Source organism: Chaetodon auriga, chromosome 3 (genome assembly GCF_051107435.1).
Source record: "Chaetodon auriga isolate fChaAug3 chromosome 3, fChaAug3.hap1, whole genome shotgun sequence".
In the NCBI taxonomy this organism is placed as follows: Eukaryota; Metazoa; Chordata; class Actinopteri; order Chaetodontiformes; family Chaetodontidae; genus Chaetodon; species Chaetodon auriga.
In genome coordinates, this window is record NC_135076.1 from 18,878,522 (window position 1) to 18,893,794 (window position 15,273).

The following is a 15,273-nucleotide window of genomic DNA, read 5'->3' on the forward strand; positions in this document are numbered from 1 at the left end:
TCATGTAATTATGTTTGGCTAGAGACATGACACCTTTAACCCTTGCTTGTTAAAAGAGGAGCAGGCTATCGGCTAACATGTGGAAGGAAGTGATTCGGGTCGTCGGCATTCCAGGTTGCAGATTGGCAACCAAATCATCTATTTCAGAAACGTTTATTTCTATTGAAGGAATAATTCACAAAAAAACAACAAGAACAGAAATAATTCTCAAAATGTGATTGCTTCTTTGGCCAAGTTATTATACCTTTAGGGCAGAGTTTAGTTTGTATATATGCACTGAAATGCACTGATAACTATTCCTCCATGCTTCTGTCTATCATGCCCAGGAGCTGATTTTACCATTTTAGAACAAAGCTTTAAAACTTGCTATACTTTAATGGCTGTGTGTGTGTGTGTGTGTGTGTGTGTGTGTGTGTGGGAAGACAGTGTGTGTTTATGTGTTGCGTGCACACATGCTGAAACTAGCCAAGCTGTCACATGCTTCTTTAGACATTAAAGTCCTGACACCCTGAGGAAGATCAATGTGCGCCCTGTCATTGATTCAAAGCTTCCAATTTAAATATCAAAGATGATTGTGCCGTGCTCTCAGAGTTCAATGCCGTTAGCTTATTGGAGCAAATAATACCTTTGTTGTGCAGCAGGATTTCTTTCAGCCGCTGTTGCTTTCAAGCCAAATGGGCTTAGCAGGGACACTTAGCTATAACTAAGTTGCCTTTTTTTGGCCCCTGTTTTAGGATTACGGTTCAGCGATGGGCTCTGTAGTATGTGGTCAACATCTAGATCCACACATGTTTGAGACGAGTGTGCAGGGACACAAACCAGAGACACGTCTGAAGTGAAGTCTGTGAAGTATTCATCACATTCACTTCCTCCACAAAACCAGAGGGAGCCCAAATGTTGCAGCTGCGTGACTTATTTTGCTCCGGGATGGAGTAGGTTTGACAAATGGGGAGAAGGATGCTGGGTAAGCAAACTGAGCCATCATCAATATCAGATACAGCATTAAACTGCAACTTCAGCAGCATGTCTGTGACCCCTAGTGGAGCTGCTGAGAACTGCTTTCTGCACAGACAGGCTCGTGCACGCATTCAAACGGATTGTGTATAGCCTGAGAAGTAATCGTTTGTTTGTATAATCAATGAGCAAATGTGTCGAAATGGGCATCAAAATCCAACTGGAAGGAGCCGTAGGAGAAGAGGGATAATTAAAACAGATTTCTTTGAGAATTATTCATCCAGAGGTACAATGAGAATAAGAAAGTGACACCTCACGTACTTAAAGTTTTAAAGCTCTTTTCAGGTTTAACTCGCCACACCGGAGCCCCCCTCTGCATGCTGAAGCATTGATAACGAGAAGCGGTGGCTGAGGCTGCAAACACACAGAGAACTTGATGAATCATTCTTCCATCCTATTCGTCTCAAGCCAAAGTTTGATTTGATCCCATGAGTGTTAAATTAACATTGTTTAGCCCGCCAGAGGGTATTCGTAATCTGCAGTCTAAGTGATTCACTGCTGCTTCAGTCGAGCTTGTCTGCACAGTATGTTTTCCAGATCAGAGCAGCTGCCACTTAAGAAGCCATTAGGTAATGATGTGGAGAAATACTGTCATGGGGAGTGAAAAATCAAGCATACCCCGTCTGCAGCTGCTGGGACAGGCTTAGTAGTAACCTTGGATCGGGTCTTTGAGATTTGACTTTAGTCTTGTAGAGTTTTGGGGCCTTACTATGCAAAGTCTGAGAAAAACATAAACATAATCACTGAGTTATCTGATATTCATTCTGGTTTTTGGTTGCACCAGAGCTACGAATTAAGAGGTCAGGGACGACAGCTTGAAGCTTTGACCCTCTCTGCAAACTGCACAGTATTTTTACTTTTCCTGGTTCCTCGCCATCCGCCGGCCTTCCAACCTTCTGCAGGCCTTTGCACACCTCTGTGGTAAATTTACTGCTGCCTGTTGACAATATTGATCTGTCAGGCTGCCAGTTTGGTTATTAACGCTCCTTTCATTCATTCTAATTTTGAGCCAGATGGATAAATGGACTGCTGGATGGTTCAATTTAAAAAGTAAATGGCTGCAGCGCCAAGCAGTCAGTGAAAAATCCTTATTCATGACTTTTTTTTTTTTTTTTGATTAGCCTTCCTGCTTCCGTTTCTCTGTACATTATGATGGATTTCCATCATAAGGATTTAATGTGTTGTAATGTGCACCACATTTTAAAATGTTTGGACTAAGACAGTCTCAAAATCGCTTCACATTACTTCTGTTGAAGAGAGACAGATCACCTAAATGATCACCATCATGAAAACAGTATATATCTAATGTTAAAGGTTTATATAAAACATTGTTAAAAAAAAGGTTTCTTTTTTCTTTGTCAGTGATATCAATTAGAATTTTATTTATTCTCAAGACATTATTTAATTTAGTTAAGTATAGATTATGACATCAAAACAACATACAAAATGAAGATAGTTTTGAAAATATGTCTGCTTTTACACTTCAGGGTTAATGCAGTGATGATCTGGTCATATCAGGCACATGATGTCTGACAATACTGATTGATTGTTAGACATTCTCCTGTTCTTTTGTAAATGCTGAAATCGCACCTTTTATTCAAACAATCCAAATAGAACATTGATGAGTTTTCTGTTCCATTAAATAATGCAGTATCAAATATTGTAGTACCACCATTTTGTCACAAGATGGAGATAATTGCTCAGTAATTCTATTTCCCACCACTCTTGACTAAATACAAGTGTTGTGCAGCATTAGACAGATATTAAGATGCATAATGTGACAGTAATGTTAGTGCACATATAAATTCGTGTCAGACTGATATATGAAGCTGACATTGGCGTCTTATCAAATAGATATCGGCCGGGAAAGTCATCCACCTGCACTGTAATAGAGCCTCTTTGTTGATACATTTAAACAGCCTGATAAACCTGACACCCAATTTTCTTCGCACAATTGATTCTTCCATTAACTGTTTAATTATTTCTCGTGACTTTATTATTCATTTAAAGACTTGATATTCCCCAGAGGTTTCTCTATCATTGGTGTGATGTGTCACATGTAATAAAAGATCACAGCTAATTTAAGATGCAATCTTTGATCCACACAGAAACGAGTGTTGTCCCAATAATATTTAAAATCTCTCCCATGTTGCAGATTTTTCCTTTTTGGCTCGAGGATATTAGACGACTACATTCAAGTTTTTAATGCGTTCTGGTGCTTTAAAAGGTTTGTTTTCCTCAGTAATATTTAGAAACACAGTTGTGAAGCAGCTGTATATTTTAAATTAAGACCAATTAGGAAACATAAAATGCTTGTTTTTCCTCTGAAAGTCAAGCTCTGCAGTTACATTTAGATCTATTTATTTATATATATTCATAAAATTGTAGATTGTGCTTTTATGAACTGTAAATGCTGTTTCAGATGTTTTTCCACTTCACGGTTATTATTAGGGCATGACTATGCTCATCTTAACATGGACAGCCTGCTGTCAGAGACTGCATTGCAGTGTTTTTATCTGCTGCTCAGCTTCCTTGGGTTTCAAACATCTGCATAAACCCTATATGAATGAATTTCACAAACTCATTTGGTCAGTGCACAGCTAATCCTGCTCCAAGTCAGTAAGTTCACCACAGCAGATTTAGTACACGAGTAAGAAGAAGACACAGCCGCCTGCAACTAGTGTCTCAAAACCCTAAAACACTCCTTTTTATCTTTCTGAATTAAGTTACTTAACTTCATCGAGCAGCTGAATAAATGGCAGCATTTGTGTTTATTTTGTTATCTGGTTGATGATTGCGGTGCACCGTTCACTGCCCAACTGTTGCTTTGGCTGCTCGAAACTTGCAGTATGTCAGGAAAACCAGGTTAACCACATGCTTGTGGACGGGGTCGTTTGTCTGGAGACGACGGCCATAACTCAGGTCCCCGTGGGGAGCGATGGTGTATATAGGTTATTCCATGAAATCTAGGGTTACGGCGACAGATTCACAGGGCTGAGAATAGGGGGCATGTCAGTTCAGTTGCTAGGAAACAAGTAAGAGGAAGACAACAGTGGAAGGCATAAATCTGGGTTGGGTACAGAGAGAGAGAGAGAGAGAGAGAGAGGGAGGGTAAGACAGCTGGGGAGATAGAGGAGGGTGAGAGAGGGTAAGACAGAGAGGGAGACAGGCAGAGAAATCGTGCCGCAGGGTAAATGCGTTTCATCATATTTCCTTCGGGCGCTGATCAAGGCCAGGAAAGAGAGCAACAGTGCTGCTATTTCCATGATGTGTTATCACAGAGAGATGACTATTGATTCTGCCAAATCCGTCTGGTAATTATTCCTGTTTCTATGATCAAAAACACTTTCCCAATGTAAAGCCCAGAAATTCAAATGTTGCTTCTCATCATTAGCACACACCCAGACACATGCAAAACCCACACACACTCACACACAGACACAAAAGTCCTCTCATGTTCCAACCATTACCATCTCAATGAAGCTAAATATAGTCCAATCCCCCCCGGCCCCTTCATCTTGCCACATCAATAGGTCTGGCTTTGTCGTCTGTCCGTCCCTCTGTGTTTGCCTTGAGCTCGTCTGTGTCATGTTGAACGTCGGGGTCTGGCCGACGGCACACTGACCCAGCACAGCGGTTATTTTGGGGGAGATTCGAGCATCACCTGATATACAAGCAGATTAATGAGAAAACAACACTCGACAAGTACAATATGTTAAGCGGATGTTTCTAGTAAAAGTGTAATTTGCACTTCATCTACACATGCAATCATATAGAAGTGAATATACAAACATGATCCATAAATCATATAACAAATGGAAGTTCAGTTCACAGACACTGGCACCCAGTTAACCTCCTTCTAACCAACATGTCTAACCAGTTTGTGACTGTACGATCACAATACATGCGCTTACACACAATCACAGTTGCGTCTGTATACATGGCTCCAATTACATGTCGACTGCACCAGTTGAACTCCACTGGCCCTCCGCTGAGATTACAGCGAAGTTGTGTCCGTAGTCAGTCTCTGCAGCTGTAGTATTACTAGTGTCCACATGATGTTGAAAACATCAGTCCTGAGTTGGAGTTTGTCTCTTAATCTTTCTCTCCATTGTTGGACAGTTGGTGACTTTACACTTCTCCATAACACTGTAATCATCTTAGCAAATATGTCTGATTTTAGGTATCCTCTGGAGTCTGTCCCAGTATAAAGAATGCTGGCTCCAAAGGTCGGTCCGCTCCCATGATTTGCTTAATCTTCGCCTGATGCATCTCCAATATTGATACAAGTGGGGACAATCCCAAAAAATGTAGGTATGGTTACTTCCAAAACAGAGAAACGTAGTCCCTGGTTTTCAAGATATTCTGTTTTCACATTTGCCAGCTCGGTTATGTTTTCACTCACATGAACGTGTTTGTTGACGCACATCAGCTGTGCGGACAGACTGTGGGAACAGATTGTTTTCGTGCTGACGCATTTCTATATTTTCCACCAGTCCATGATTACTGTGTGTTAAGCCAAATCTATGAAATGGTGATTGATTTGATACACACACACACACACACACACACACACACACACACACACGTCCCTGTAAGGGTGCCCAGCAGGGTGAACCCCTCCCATAACGACATGTGTTTTAGGGAGCATCATGCTAATAACAGGAAATGTAAGAGATTATTTCTCGTTCTGTTTTTTGTGTTGAAATCTGTGCCTCTAAAGAGCAGGTGCAAATTTGCACAGGTATGAAGGAGGGTTTGGTGGGGAAGAAAAAAATTTAATCAACTGGAATTCTTTAGAGACCTGCACCGAGAGAGCTCATAATAAATGAACACAGAATCTGACTGTGTTAGAGCGCCGAACAAAGAGCAGACAGGGAATCGTGGCTCTGTGGTCATTTATCCTCAACTTGAATGTGATGTTCATCGAGCTGCTGCCTCTCTGCTGAAGGTGAATGCATTCCCGGGACATATATAATGTAGTTTCAGAAGCTCAAAACCAAATGAATGTCAGTTTGAAATTTAACTTCGAAAAACAACCGACCCTCTTTGTTTGGTGATTGGTTTGGCAGAGAGGATTATAAGTCCAAGCTTCTCCTCCCCACCACGACCTTCCTTGTCAATGCACCTGCTGGATTTGCAGCTGCTCCTTGCAGACTGTGTGAAGTGAGGCTAGTAAATCTTGCAGAATGTGCAGCCATCCTGTCCATTTATTAGTGCAATCCTCCTTAATTAAATGCATGAGAAATAAAGGGAAGGGATGCACATGACTGATTATAGACAGGTCGTACCTTAAATAAGCTTCCAGGCTGTTGTCTGAACTGAGACAGCCTCTGCGTTCAGATTGACCTGTCATGTTGGTTGTGAAAGATAAATTAGTGTGAAAGTTAGGATATATCCGAGTGAGTGTGTGCTTGTTCTGACAAATGTCTTTGTGAGTGAAAGCTTAGATAATACGTTTGGTTCAGTGATGATAGGTTTGCAAATGTTTTTACATCCAGCACCTTGTTGTTTTGTGGTCACAGAAAACAGATGTATTAATTATCTGTTTGACACTATATTTTAGTGTTGTGTCCTCAGTGCCTGTGTGTGTCCGTTTTTATGATCAGTCAGCATGAGAAGACATTAGCTAGTTTGTTTTACCCAGCTAGACGAATCTCTTTCTGTCTCCCAAGAACCTGGAAATTCATCTCATTCATGCATTCATCTCATCCAGTCGAGACGACTGTAACTCACTCTGCTCATGCTTCAGCAAACACAACCTTTCCAGACGTCACAAATTCAAACAAAAGAGTACATACAACCAAAATTTTAGCTTCATTACACTGGCTGTTTGTGCATTTTAGACTGGATTTGAAGATTTAAGTGATCACTTTTAAGGTCTGGAACGGACTGGCCCCTGAGAAACCATCAGAAAACATTTAATCCCATTGAGCCAGAGTGAATACTGAGATGCTCCACTGGGTCCCTTTTAGAGATCCCAGGATCTAGATTGAAAACCAGGGACCAACTTTGTCATCAGGGCCCCGTCGCTCTGGAATAAATTGCAGATTTTCAAATGCACTTTTACTTAATTTATTCCTTGCTCTTTGTGTCTAATCATATAATAATAAAAATATTGTCATTTTTGTGGGTTCTCCTTTTATTTTGTTGTTGTGACACACTACTATTCACTCTTGTATTATTATTATTATATTCACGGCAGTGTGTGGAAGCTCACCTCTTCATGGATGTCTTGTAGCTACAGAGGCTAATCTGATACTGACAGGCAGAAAACAATTATGTTAGCTTGGAGTAAAAAAAAACAAACTTTCAAGCAAACTTTAACTCCTCTGATCTTTTGGTGAAAGGATTCTTGTCTGACGTGTGTTCAGACCTCCGAACTACATAAAAAGCAGACTGAAATTGAAAATTTGGGGATCTAGTTAGAGCAGAGGTTCAGTGGAATAAAAGAAGTGAGCTCAGACCGTAGTGCCTGTTTTGATCTGCTCTTTTATACCTGCACATTTAAAGCCCCGCCCACGGCTGTCAACAAGTGCGTCCTCCACGCTGATGAAAATGTGTTGACACGTCTTACTCAGACAGACACACAGATTCCTTATCTGACGTCTCTGTCTGTCTGTCTCCAGCACTGTGTAAACAAAGCGTCTTCTGCTCTATGTGTTACTCACTGCACTAGCTGCCAGCACTCACTCCCCCTGTTACACTGCTGGTCATTTAGTTTCTGATTATCGTGTCTTTTTCTTTCCCCGTCACTGTTCACCTCCCTTTGCTCCACAAAGAAACAAAAATTAGAAACAGCCAAAAGTGTGTGTGAATCCAAGTCTAGCATTGAGTATTTGTTCCATAGGATCGGACTGTACAAGCTGAAGATAATGTTTCTTAAGATGTGTTCGGACATGAACATGAACGTGTCTTTTTTTTCTTGTTATTGAGGGTGTTTTTTAATTATCTGTGTGCTGCTCTTTTACAAAGTGGGCCTGTTTTCCTGGTTGAGAAAACTAACCTTAAACAAAACCCAGCAAATGAAAACCACCAACTGGTCTTTTTTAAGGAGACACGCACAGACACACACATCCTGGTTGTGTCTATTACAATTCATTTCTGGGTTTGTGCGGCCAGAAATTGGGTTAACTCGACACTGTGGCGTGAAAATAGTTCAAGTTCTCACAGAAACAGTGGGATGAGTCCAGAATGTGGGAGCTTGGTGGAAAGATGTTGGCAGGTGACGATGGAAACTGTTAAAACGGTCACATATGTAACAAGTAAACACGCGTGCACTGTGAATTCACATGTGGCCTTTCACATGATTATCTCTCCCTCGGGGTGAGTAGCCAGTTTAGTTATTAGAGGACTATTAAGCCGTGAGCGTGTTAATGACCAGGTGTCAGATATAAGCCAAGCAGGCATCTCCATTCACACGGTCTATTTTTGAATTGAAATCTTTGTTCGCACCTCAGTCCTGAGCCTTGTGGCGTTTGTCCCATTACCAGAGCAAGGGCTGTCAACCTGCTGTCATCACAGCAACTAACCTCGATAACCTGCTGTTCCTCGACTAGATTTTTGCAAGCTAGACATCTGTTGCAGCTTGGAGAAGATGTTCCAACAATGACGACATGTCTGCCGTGTCAAATTAAATGTCAGTTCTCCACCAGTATTTACCAGAACTTTATGTTATCGTGTTTAAGTGTATGGTTTTGTTCACTTTGTTTTTAATACAGTGAGTCCACAGCCTGTCGTCCAATAGTTTTATGGGACTTTTAGCTTCCACATTAAAATATTTTAGGTTTCCTTTAAATTTCTATATATCTCACAAGGGAAGAAATATGTTCAGTCATTTTTAAGTGTTTCACACACATTTTGAAATATCAATTTATTTTGTAGGATCTCTTTAAGTCCCCCTATTCAGCGTGTATAGCAGCAAATAAGCATTTAATAAATTGTTTCTAACACACTGTGAGGCAGCTGGAAGGAGATATAAGAACACTTTGAGAAGTTCATACAGCAGCTTCCACTCGTGAGTATTGTACATTATTGTCAGTTATAAACCATTAATTAAATGTTTCTATGCTGATTTTAACTGTAGGGGAACTAAAACCTATGGCCTAATTTGATTAAAAAAGACCTTTTTGCTTCAATATCCAACATTTTGACTCATGTAATTTCAAATAAAGTCAGCACATTTTCATACTAACCTTCTACTACGTCACCCTTTCTAAAAGGTTTATAAGCTGTAAGTAATGACCTTATTAACGGTTAATAAAACACTGATCAGTTATAAGCACTTGATAAGAACAACTTTCGGGTTGACAGGTTGTGAAAAATCCTCCTCCAGCAAGAAACCTACCTTCGCCTTTAGATGGTGCATCAACAAAACACCTTTAATGGACTGTTTGACCACTTTGTGGAAAAGGGCTGCAGAGAATCTGGACTTCCTGATATTTATAACTGCACTGAATCGATGGCTTTTTAGAAAGTGAGAAACCTGTAAGTACTTGGTAATGGATTACTAACATTTGTTCCCAAAAAGAAACGACAAACATCAGACAAAGGGGTTCATATTCTTGGCTTATAACTGATCTATAAAGCATGTCTTAATGGTTTAGTAATGATTGATTGATGAAGCCATTACTTGCAAGCTCTTCATAAAAGGTGGTTTATTAGAAAGTGGTATCAGCTAATCTTGGTTTTTATTGGTTTGACCATTCCGATCAAAGCTCTAGTAATTGGTTGCTCCGAGCTTTACCTTGAAGTCACGTTTCACTTGGTTCAGTGACAGTCATTCATCACAATTACTGGTGGTTTGACTCCAAAAGGTGTATTTTTTAATTTATTTAATTTTTTTAATCTTTGTTGCAAAGTCTCCTTTGCAACAAAGAGGCTTTAACCACTCACTCTCTGGCTTTTTCCAGCAAAGAACCATCATCTTTCCACCCTAATCATCCCTGTTGCTAACACATAATTACCATAATTCACCCCTCACCTCTCAGCCAAGAAGGCTGTTTCTGCCACCCGCTCTCATCCAGGCAGAAAACAATGCAGTGGTGTCACTCCCTTACTGCTGCACAGAGGAAGCAGCAGAAGTAACGTTTCTGTCACACTCAGCTGAGACTGAAAGAACAACAAGCAAGTAAAATGTGATTCTTACATCGTAGAACTGGATGAGAGCGTTACAGGACATTTTGTACGTCTCTTCTCGCCATTTATTATGAGGAGACGTCAGAGATCTGTCTGTTACACGTTCTATTTTTAATGCTCATAATGTGTCAGAGCACTAATGAGTTGGAGGCCACACACCATTGATCACTGCCTTCGTCATAACCTCCATCACTAAATACCCATCAGTGTCAGCATCGTGGTTAACTCTCTCCTGCGGTTCATCTTTTCTTTGTCTTCTGTTTCCGTCACCGTCAGGTTACTACCTCAGTTTGAGAAATTGCATGATGGCAGTTGGTCAATTTTATGATACAGAGGCTCTCTCAGCTTGATGCTGTTTGAGAATAAAGGCTTTCTTTCAGGCATCTGCTACCTGCTATTTATCGTTTGGGACGGTGGCTTTTTTTTTTGGAGTAGTGCCTCTGTGTCTCATTTAAAGGATGTTTATTAGTCCGTCAAGACTTACCATACCTACACCCTCTGCGACACTCCTCCTCGAGCCCACTTGACTTTAATGACCCCCTTTCTTCTCATGTAGCGCCACCAACAGGTCAAAGTATCAACAGTGTGAGTCAGATGTCTTAACTATCAGCTGGTTTGCCATGAACTTTGGTGCAGGTGTACCTATAAAATGATTATTTTGGTTATTGCCCAGGCCAACATTTGTATTTGTCAGATACTTTGGGTTATGGCCAAGAACTGCGAAGCTAATGACATTCACTTCTTCAGTTGTATTTTGTGTTTAGTGCTACTTAAACACAGCTATGTCTCTTATCTCTTAGCCTTGTTGCATAATAATGGAGGACTTTGGCACAAAGAATGAAGCTACTGTATCTCTGGCCTTGTACTTTAAAGCTAATTCTCTTGATTATTGGTCAAATTTCTCATATCTGACAATTCGTACATTTCACCTCCACCCTTCCAACTCAACATGCACAGTAACCCTGCTCTCCGCCTCCCCCTCCGTCATTGTGAAAACTCCACATCCTCATGAGAGTAGATATGATCGCTTCCAGCCAGCACACAGCACCACTCCCCCTCACTATCATGCCTTCCAATAGTAGGCTCTGAACCCTGTAATTACCCAAAGATGCTTGCTGCTGTCCTCCAGAGTGTCTTGCTGGCTCTGGGTATTTCACAACAGGTGTTTACTCCCCTCCAGATCCGATGCGTGACCAGCATTCAGTGACCACGCAGGGTGAACAACACATGTCATCGCCAATAAGCCACAGCATGGCCCCCTCTTCAAATGCTAGTTGACCAGGCACATAAAAGTGACCATGCAGTAAACCTAAAATAGGCTTGTTTTACAGGAATTTACAATGAAGTCAGCGTTAAGATCCGGAATAACAGATTTACAGGCTGTCAATAAAATTGCTTTGCAAAATCTCTACACTTCAAGATGGAGGCAATGGCATCTAGAGTGTTTTTATTGCATTATGACTTTATCAACTGAATGCATGGCTCTGTTTTCCCCTTATCTTCATTTTCTGTTAACACTTGGTTTGTTAACTGGATCCGCGCATAGCATGTGTGGGGTTGGACAGAGGTTAGGAGAGGTGTGTTGATCCTGTCGCATTAGGAGACACTGTTTGTCTTCTGTCCTCCTGCTCTTCCAGTGCGGGGGAAAGGGAGACACGTCCTCCACCATCCCACTGCAGACTAGGCGGATTGGGGATTTTCTTTCCCTCCCTGTGACACGTAGTTGACAGCTTGTTTTGTTGGCGTTGTTTCGGGGAAAATGTCGTGGAAGTTTTTTTTTTTTTTTTTCCAGTCGTCCTCTTACGCATGCAGTAGGATAGCGCTCTTGTGTGAGGTGGTCAACAGAGAAAAGGAGAGAGGAGACAGGAGTGATGTGCTCTGAATTGCTCAGTGGACTAGTTTATTGAAAAATCCGTGGATCAACCCGCTCTTGTGCTTTTCGCTCAGGGGACTGCTGAAGGAGGATGGCTGAAGACGTGACCTGTTGCAGCTTTCCTTGAAGCTGTTAGTGTTTGGATGGATAAAACGCTGCAAAATGAGTCCGTTTTTCCAGCTTCGTTTAACACGACCGATTGTTAAATGAGGCGGGATTGAATTACTTTTTGGATGTGTGTCCTTTTTTATCATTATTACGCAGAGCGCACTTGAAAGGAGGGAATCGACGTGCTTCTGTTACTGGGATCCTCACTGGAGAGAAACCCGTGAATGTTTTGAACAAATTGTTTAAGTTGAACAACATGTATGTGAAACTGATGATGGACTAAAACTGGTCAGGATCTCGCCACTCCGCTGCCGTCACACCGAGCGCAGCACCGCGCCCTGCTTTCTGGGAGACTATAACCTCCTCTTCTGTCTCCTATCTCATACTGTCTTTCCTCCCGTGTGGTTTGCTTTTGACAGAATGGCCCGCTTTGGAGACGACGTCCCGGGCTTGTTGAGCTCAGGGGATGGAGGGTCCGAGCGCAACCGGAACCGCGATGGGGCGGCCGTGTCCACAGGTGGCATCTCCCCAGCCTTTAAGCAGACCAAAGCGCAGCGTGCCCGCACCATGGCCTTGTACAACCCCATCCCGGTCAGGGAGAACTGCTTCACCGTCAACAGGTCCCTCTTCATCTTTGGCGAGGACAACGTGGTGAGGAAGTACGCCAAGAAAATCACTGAGTGGCCATATCCTTTTTCTGCTTCATGGTGCAAATGAAGCGGGTAAGGTGCGAAATGTACAAGCACGTTCACCCGGGATGTGCAAGGAGGTCGTGCAGGAAAGGTGGGTAAACTGTGTTCCAGTTTCACACATAAACATAGGCCAGAAATGTTTTTCATAATCCGTCTGTGGCCCCCAAACTGAATAGGAGTGTGCACAATTTCACTGAAGTCCTTAAACAGCCAGGTTGTCTTCAGTGCTCTGCCCTTGGTTTGTGTGTGGGGGGGATTTCAGCACCATGGACAGCACATTTAGAGCAGTACATGAGAAATGCAAGTACCAAACACACACACACACACACACAGAGAGAGAGAGAGAGAGAGAGAGAGTGAGAGAGAGAGAGAGAGGATCTGAGCACATTCTGGGGTTGTTTGAGTGATCCATTTCTTTTTTGGCTCATTAACTCAAATACAAGACTGTAAATGAGGAAATTAGGAGCTCAGACAGTGGGAATTAAAAATGAGTTTGACTCAGGTTATGACAATAGCTATATCTGGACCAAAACTACTGCAGAGGGGGTGGGGGTGTCAGTGGAAAGTGGATTAGAGGAACACACAGGAGTTTCTTTGTCTATGCCTGTGAATCTTTTCTGTCAACAAACGGCTGTGAAGACAGCCCGCTGTCCCTCCTGACCAGTTGTGAACAGTAAATATGTCACACCGAACTGGAGCTGCAATGATTGGTCGATTAATCAATTAGTCGAGTGAAAGAAAATGAATCTGCAAAATATTTTGATGATAAGTTATGATGATGATGATGATGATGATGATTATTATTTTGAGAATAAGTCGTCTAACATTCTAACTCCTCCAATGTGAGGATTTGCCACTTTTCTCTCATTGATACGACTGAAAACTGAATATCTTTGAAGTTCGGGCTGTTGATCGGACTCTCCTTGGACTATGAGAAGCTCTGTAGGCATTTTTCTACTGTTTTATGTTATGTTGTGGGGAGTTGCAGCACTAAACTCAACCAATTATCACAACCTGACTAACTCAAACATATCCCCTGCTTTCTGCCTAAATACTTGTAATCAGAGACTGCCGTTATCCAAATCTGAATTACATAACACGTTTATTAACTTTCAGCAGTGCCATTACATTAATGGTTATTTGGCTGCTTTCTAAAACCTAATGACTCACTCCTCTATTACTGAAAAGGGAGACCGCATTATTTCCTCTGCCTGTTACTGAGGAGGACGACCACACGCAAATGTCCATTGGTGGTGTGTTTGTGCTGCTGCTGTGCTGCTCACCAGGTGTCCGGGCCAGGTGTGGCCTCTTCACTGCTATTGTTCCGCTCCATTCAGCAGCTTCCTGACTGACTGACTGGCCCACTGCTGATTTTAAAAACCCGGCGAAGAGAATGAGTGCGCTTCTATTGTTGATCGCTGTCCATTGTTGTTTTCTCTGGGTTTGCCCGTACATTGAGGTGATTAAAAATAGAAATGGGATGAATTTCAATCAGCCGCTGGGGAGAAAGGGTTGAAGCGCATGTGTGTTGGTTATCTTATTACAGGTATTTTGTTGGATCATTACATTAATAATAGTACAGTATAACTGCACCTGCAGGCACACCGTATACTCTGCATCAAGAAGACACTTAGCTTTAAATCAAAATACTGTGTGAGACCATAAGGAAACAAGTCAGACTGAATAACCTCCAGGTTAATGTGCTGTAATGGAGGGAGTGTCTCATTACACCTAATGAGCTCTACTGTATCTGATTAACAGACATTAACAGGAATTATATGTAATGATGTCTAATCGCAGTGTCATATGCTATTACAACAAGTCATTACTCAACTGAGTTATTCTATATTATATTGTTTGCTAATACAGTTTTGAAGGGAGTGTTGCTGAGCTGAGTGTCGCTGTGTTCTGGTCAGTATCCACTGTGGCTGTGATGAGTGCCTCTCCCTCTAATATGGGAATCATGTTTGGGCTGTGAAGGTTCATGCACAGTAAATACACAACACATACTGTACCTGCAACGTTAATGCACACACACACACACACACACACACACACACACACACACACACACACAGGATTATTGGTTTATTTATTTTGGCTACTTGGGAGAAGGGAAACAAGTTATAGACATTGACATATCATCCACTTTTATGATAATGTGGCTTGTTAGCAGTTGCTTATTTTCACATCCAGCAGTTACTGAGCAACATCATCATTCATTTGGAGTCGTGTTTCTGGCCATGTAGTGAATGTAAGTCCAATGTTCAGTCTCTGTTTTTTGTGTCCAGCCATTCCTGAGGACACATCTGGCCCTTTAGCTGCTAAACTCTCAGTCGTTAACTGCATCTGTCTGTCGTTTGGTGCTGGGCAGGTAGTGTATGGTGGGTTTTTAGAGCTTTTTTGTTGTAAACAACTGCCTGCTGTGTCCAACATTGATGCTATATT

General features: G+C 41.8%; 1 protein-coding gene across 2 annotated transcripts in view; it reads left to right on the forward strand.

Annotated features, from left to right (window-relative positions):
- The window catches only part of cacna1ea (calcium channel, voltage-dependent, R type, alpha 1E subunit a), a 95,825-nt gene that overhangs the window by 23,382 nt on the left and 57,170 nt on the right, over positions 1-15,273 (forward strand). Inside the window, exon 3 of one of the 2 annotated variants that reach the window (XM_076725965.1) lies at positions 12,553-12,819. In XM_076725965.1, coding sequence (XP_076582080.1) covers positions 12,553-12,819 — 267 coding nt within the window. The remainder of the gene's footprint in view (positions 1-12,552; positions 12,820-15,273) is intronic. The other variant, XM_076725966.1, reaches the window with a different exon arrangement.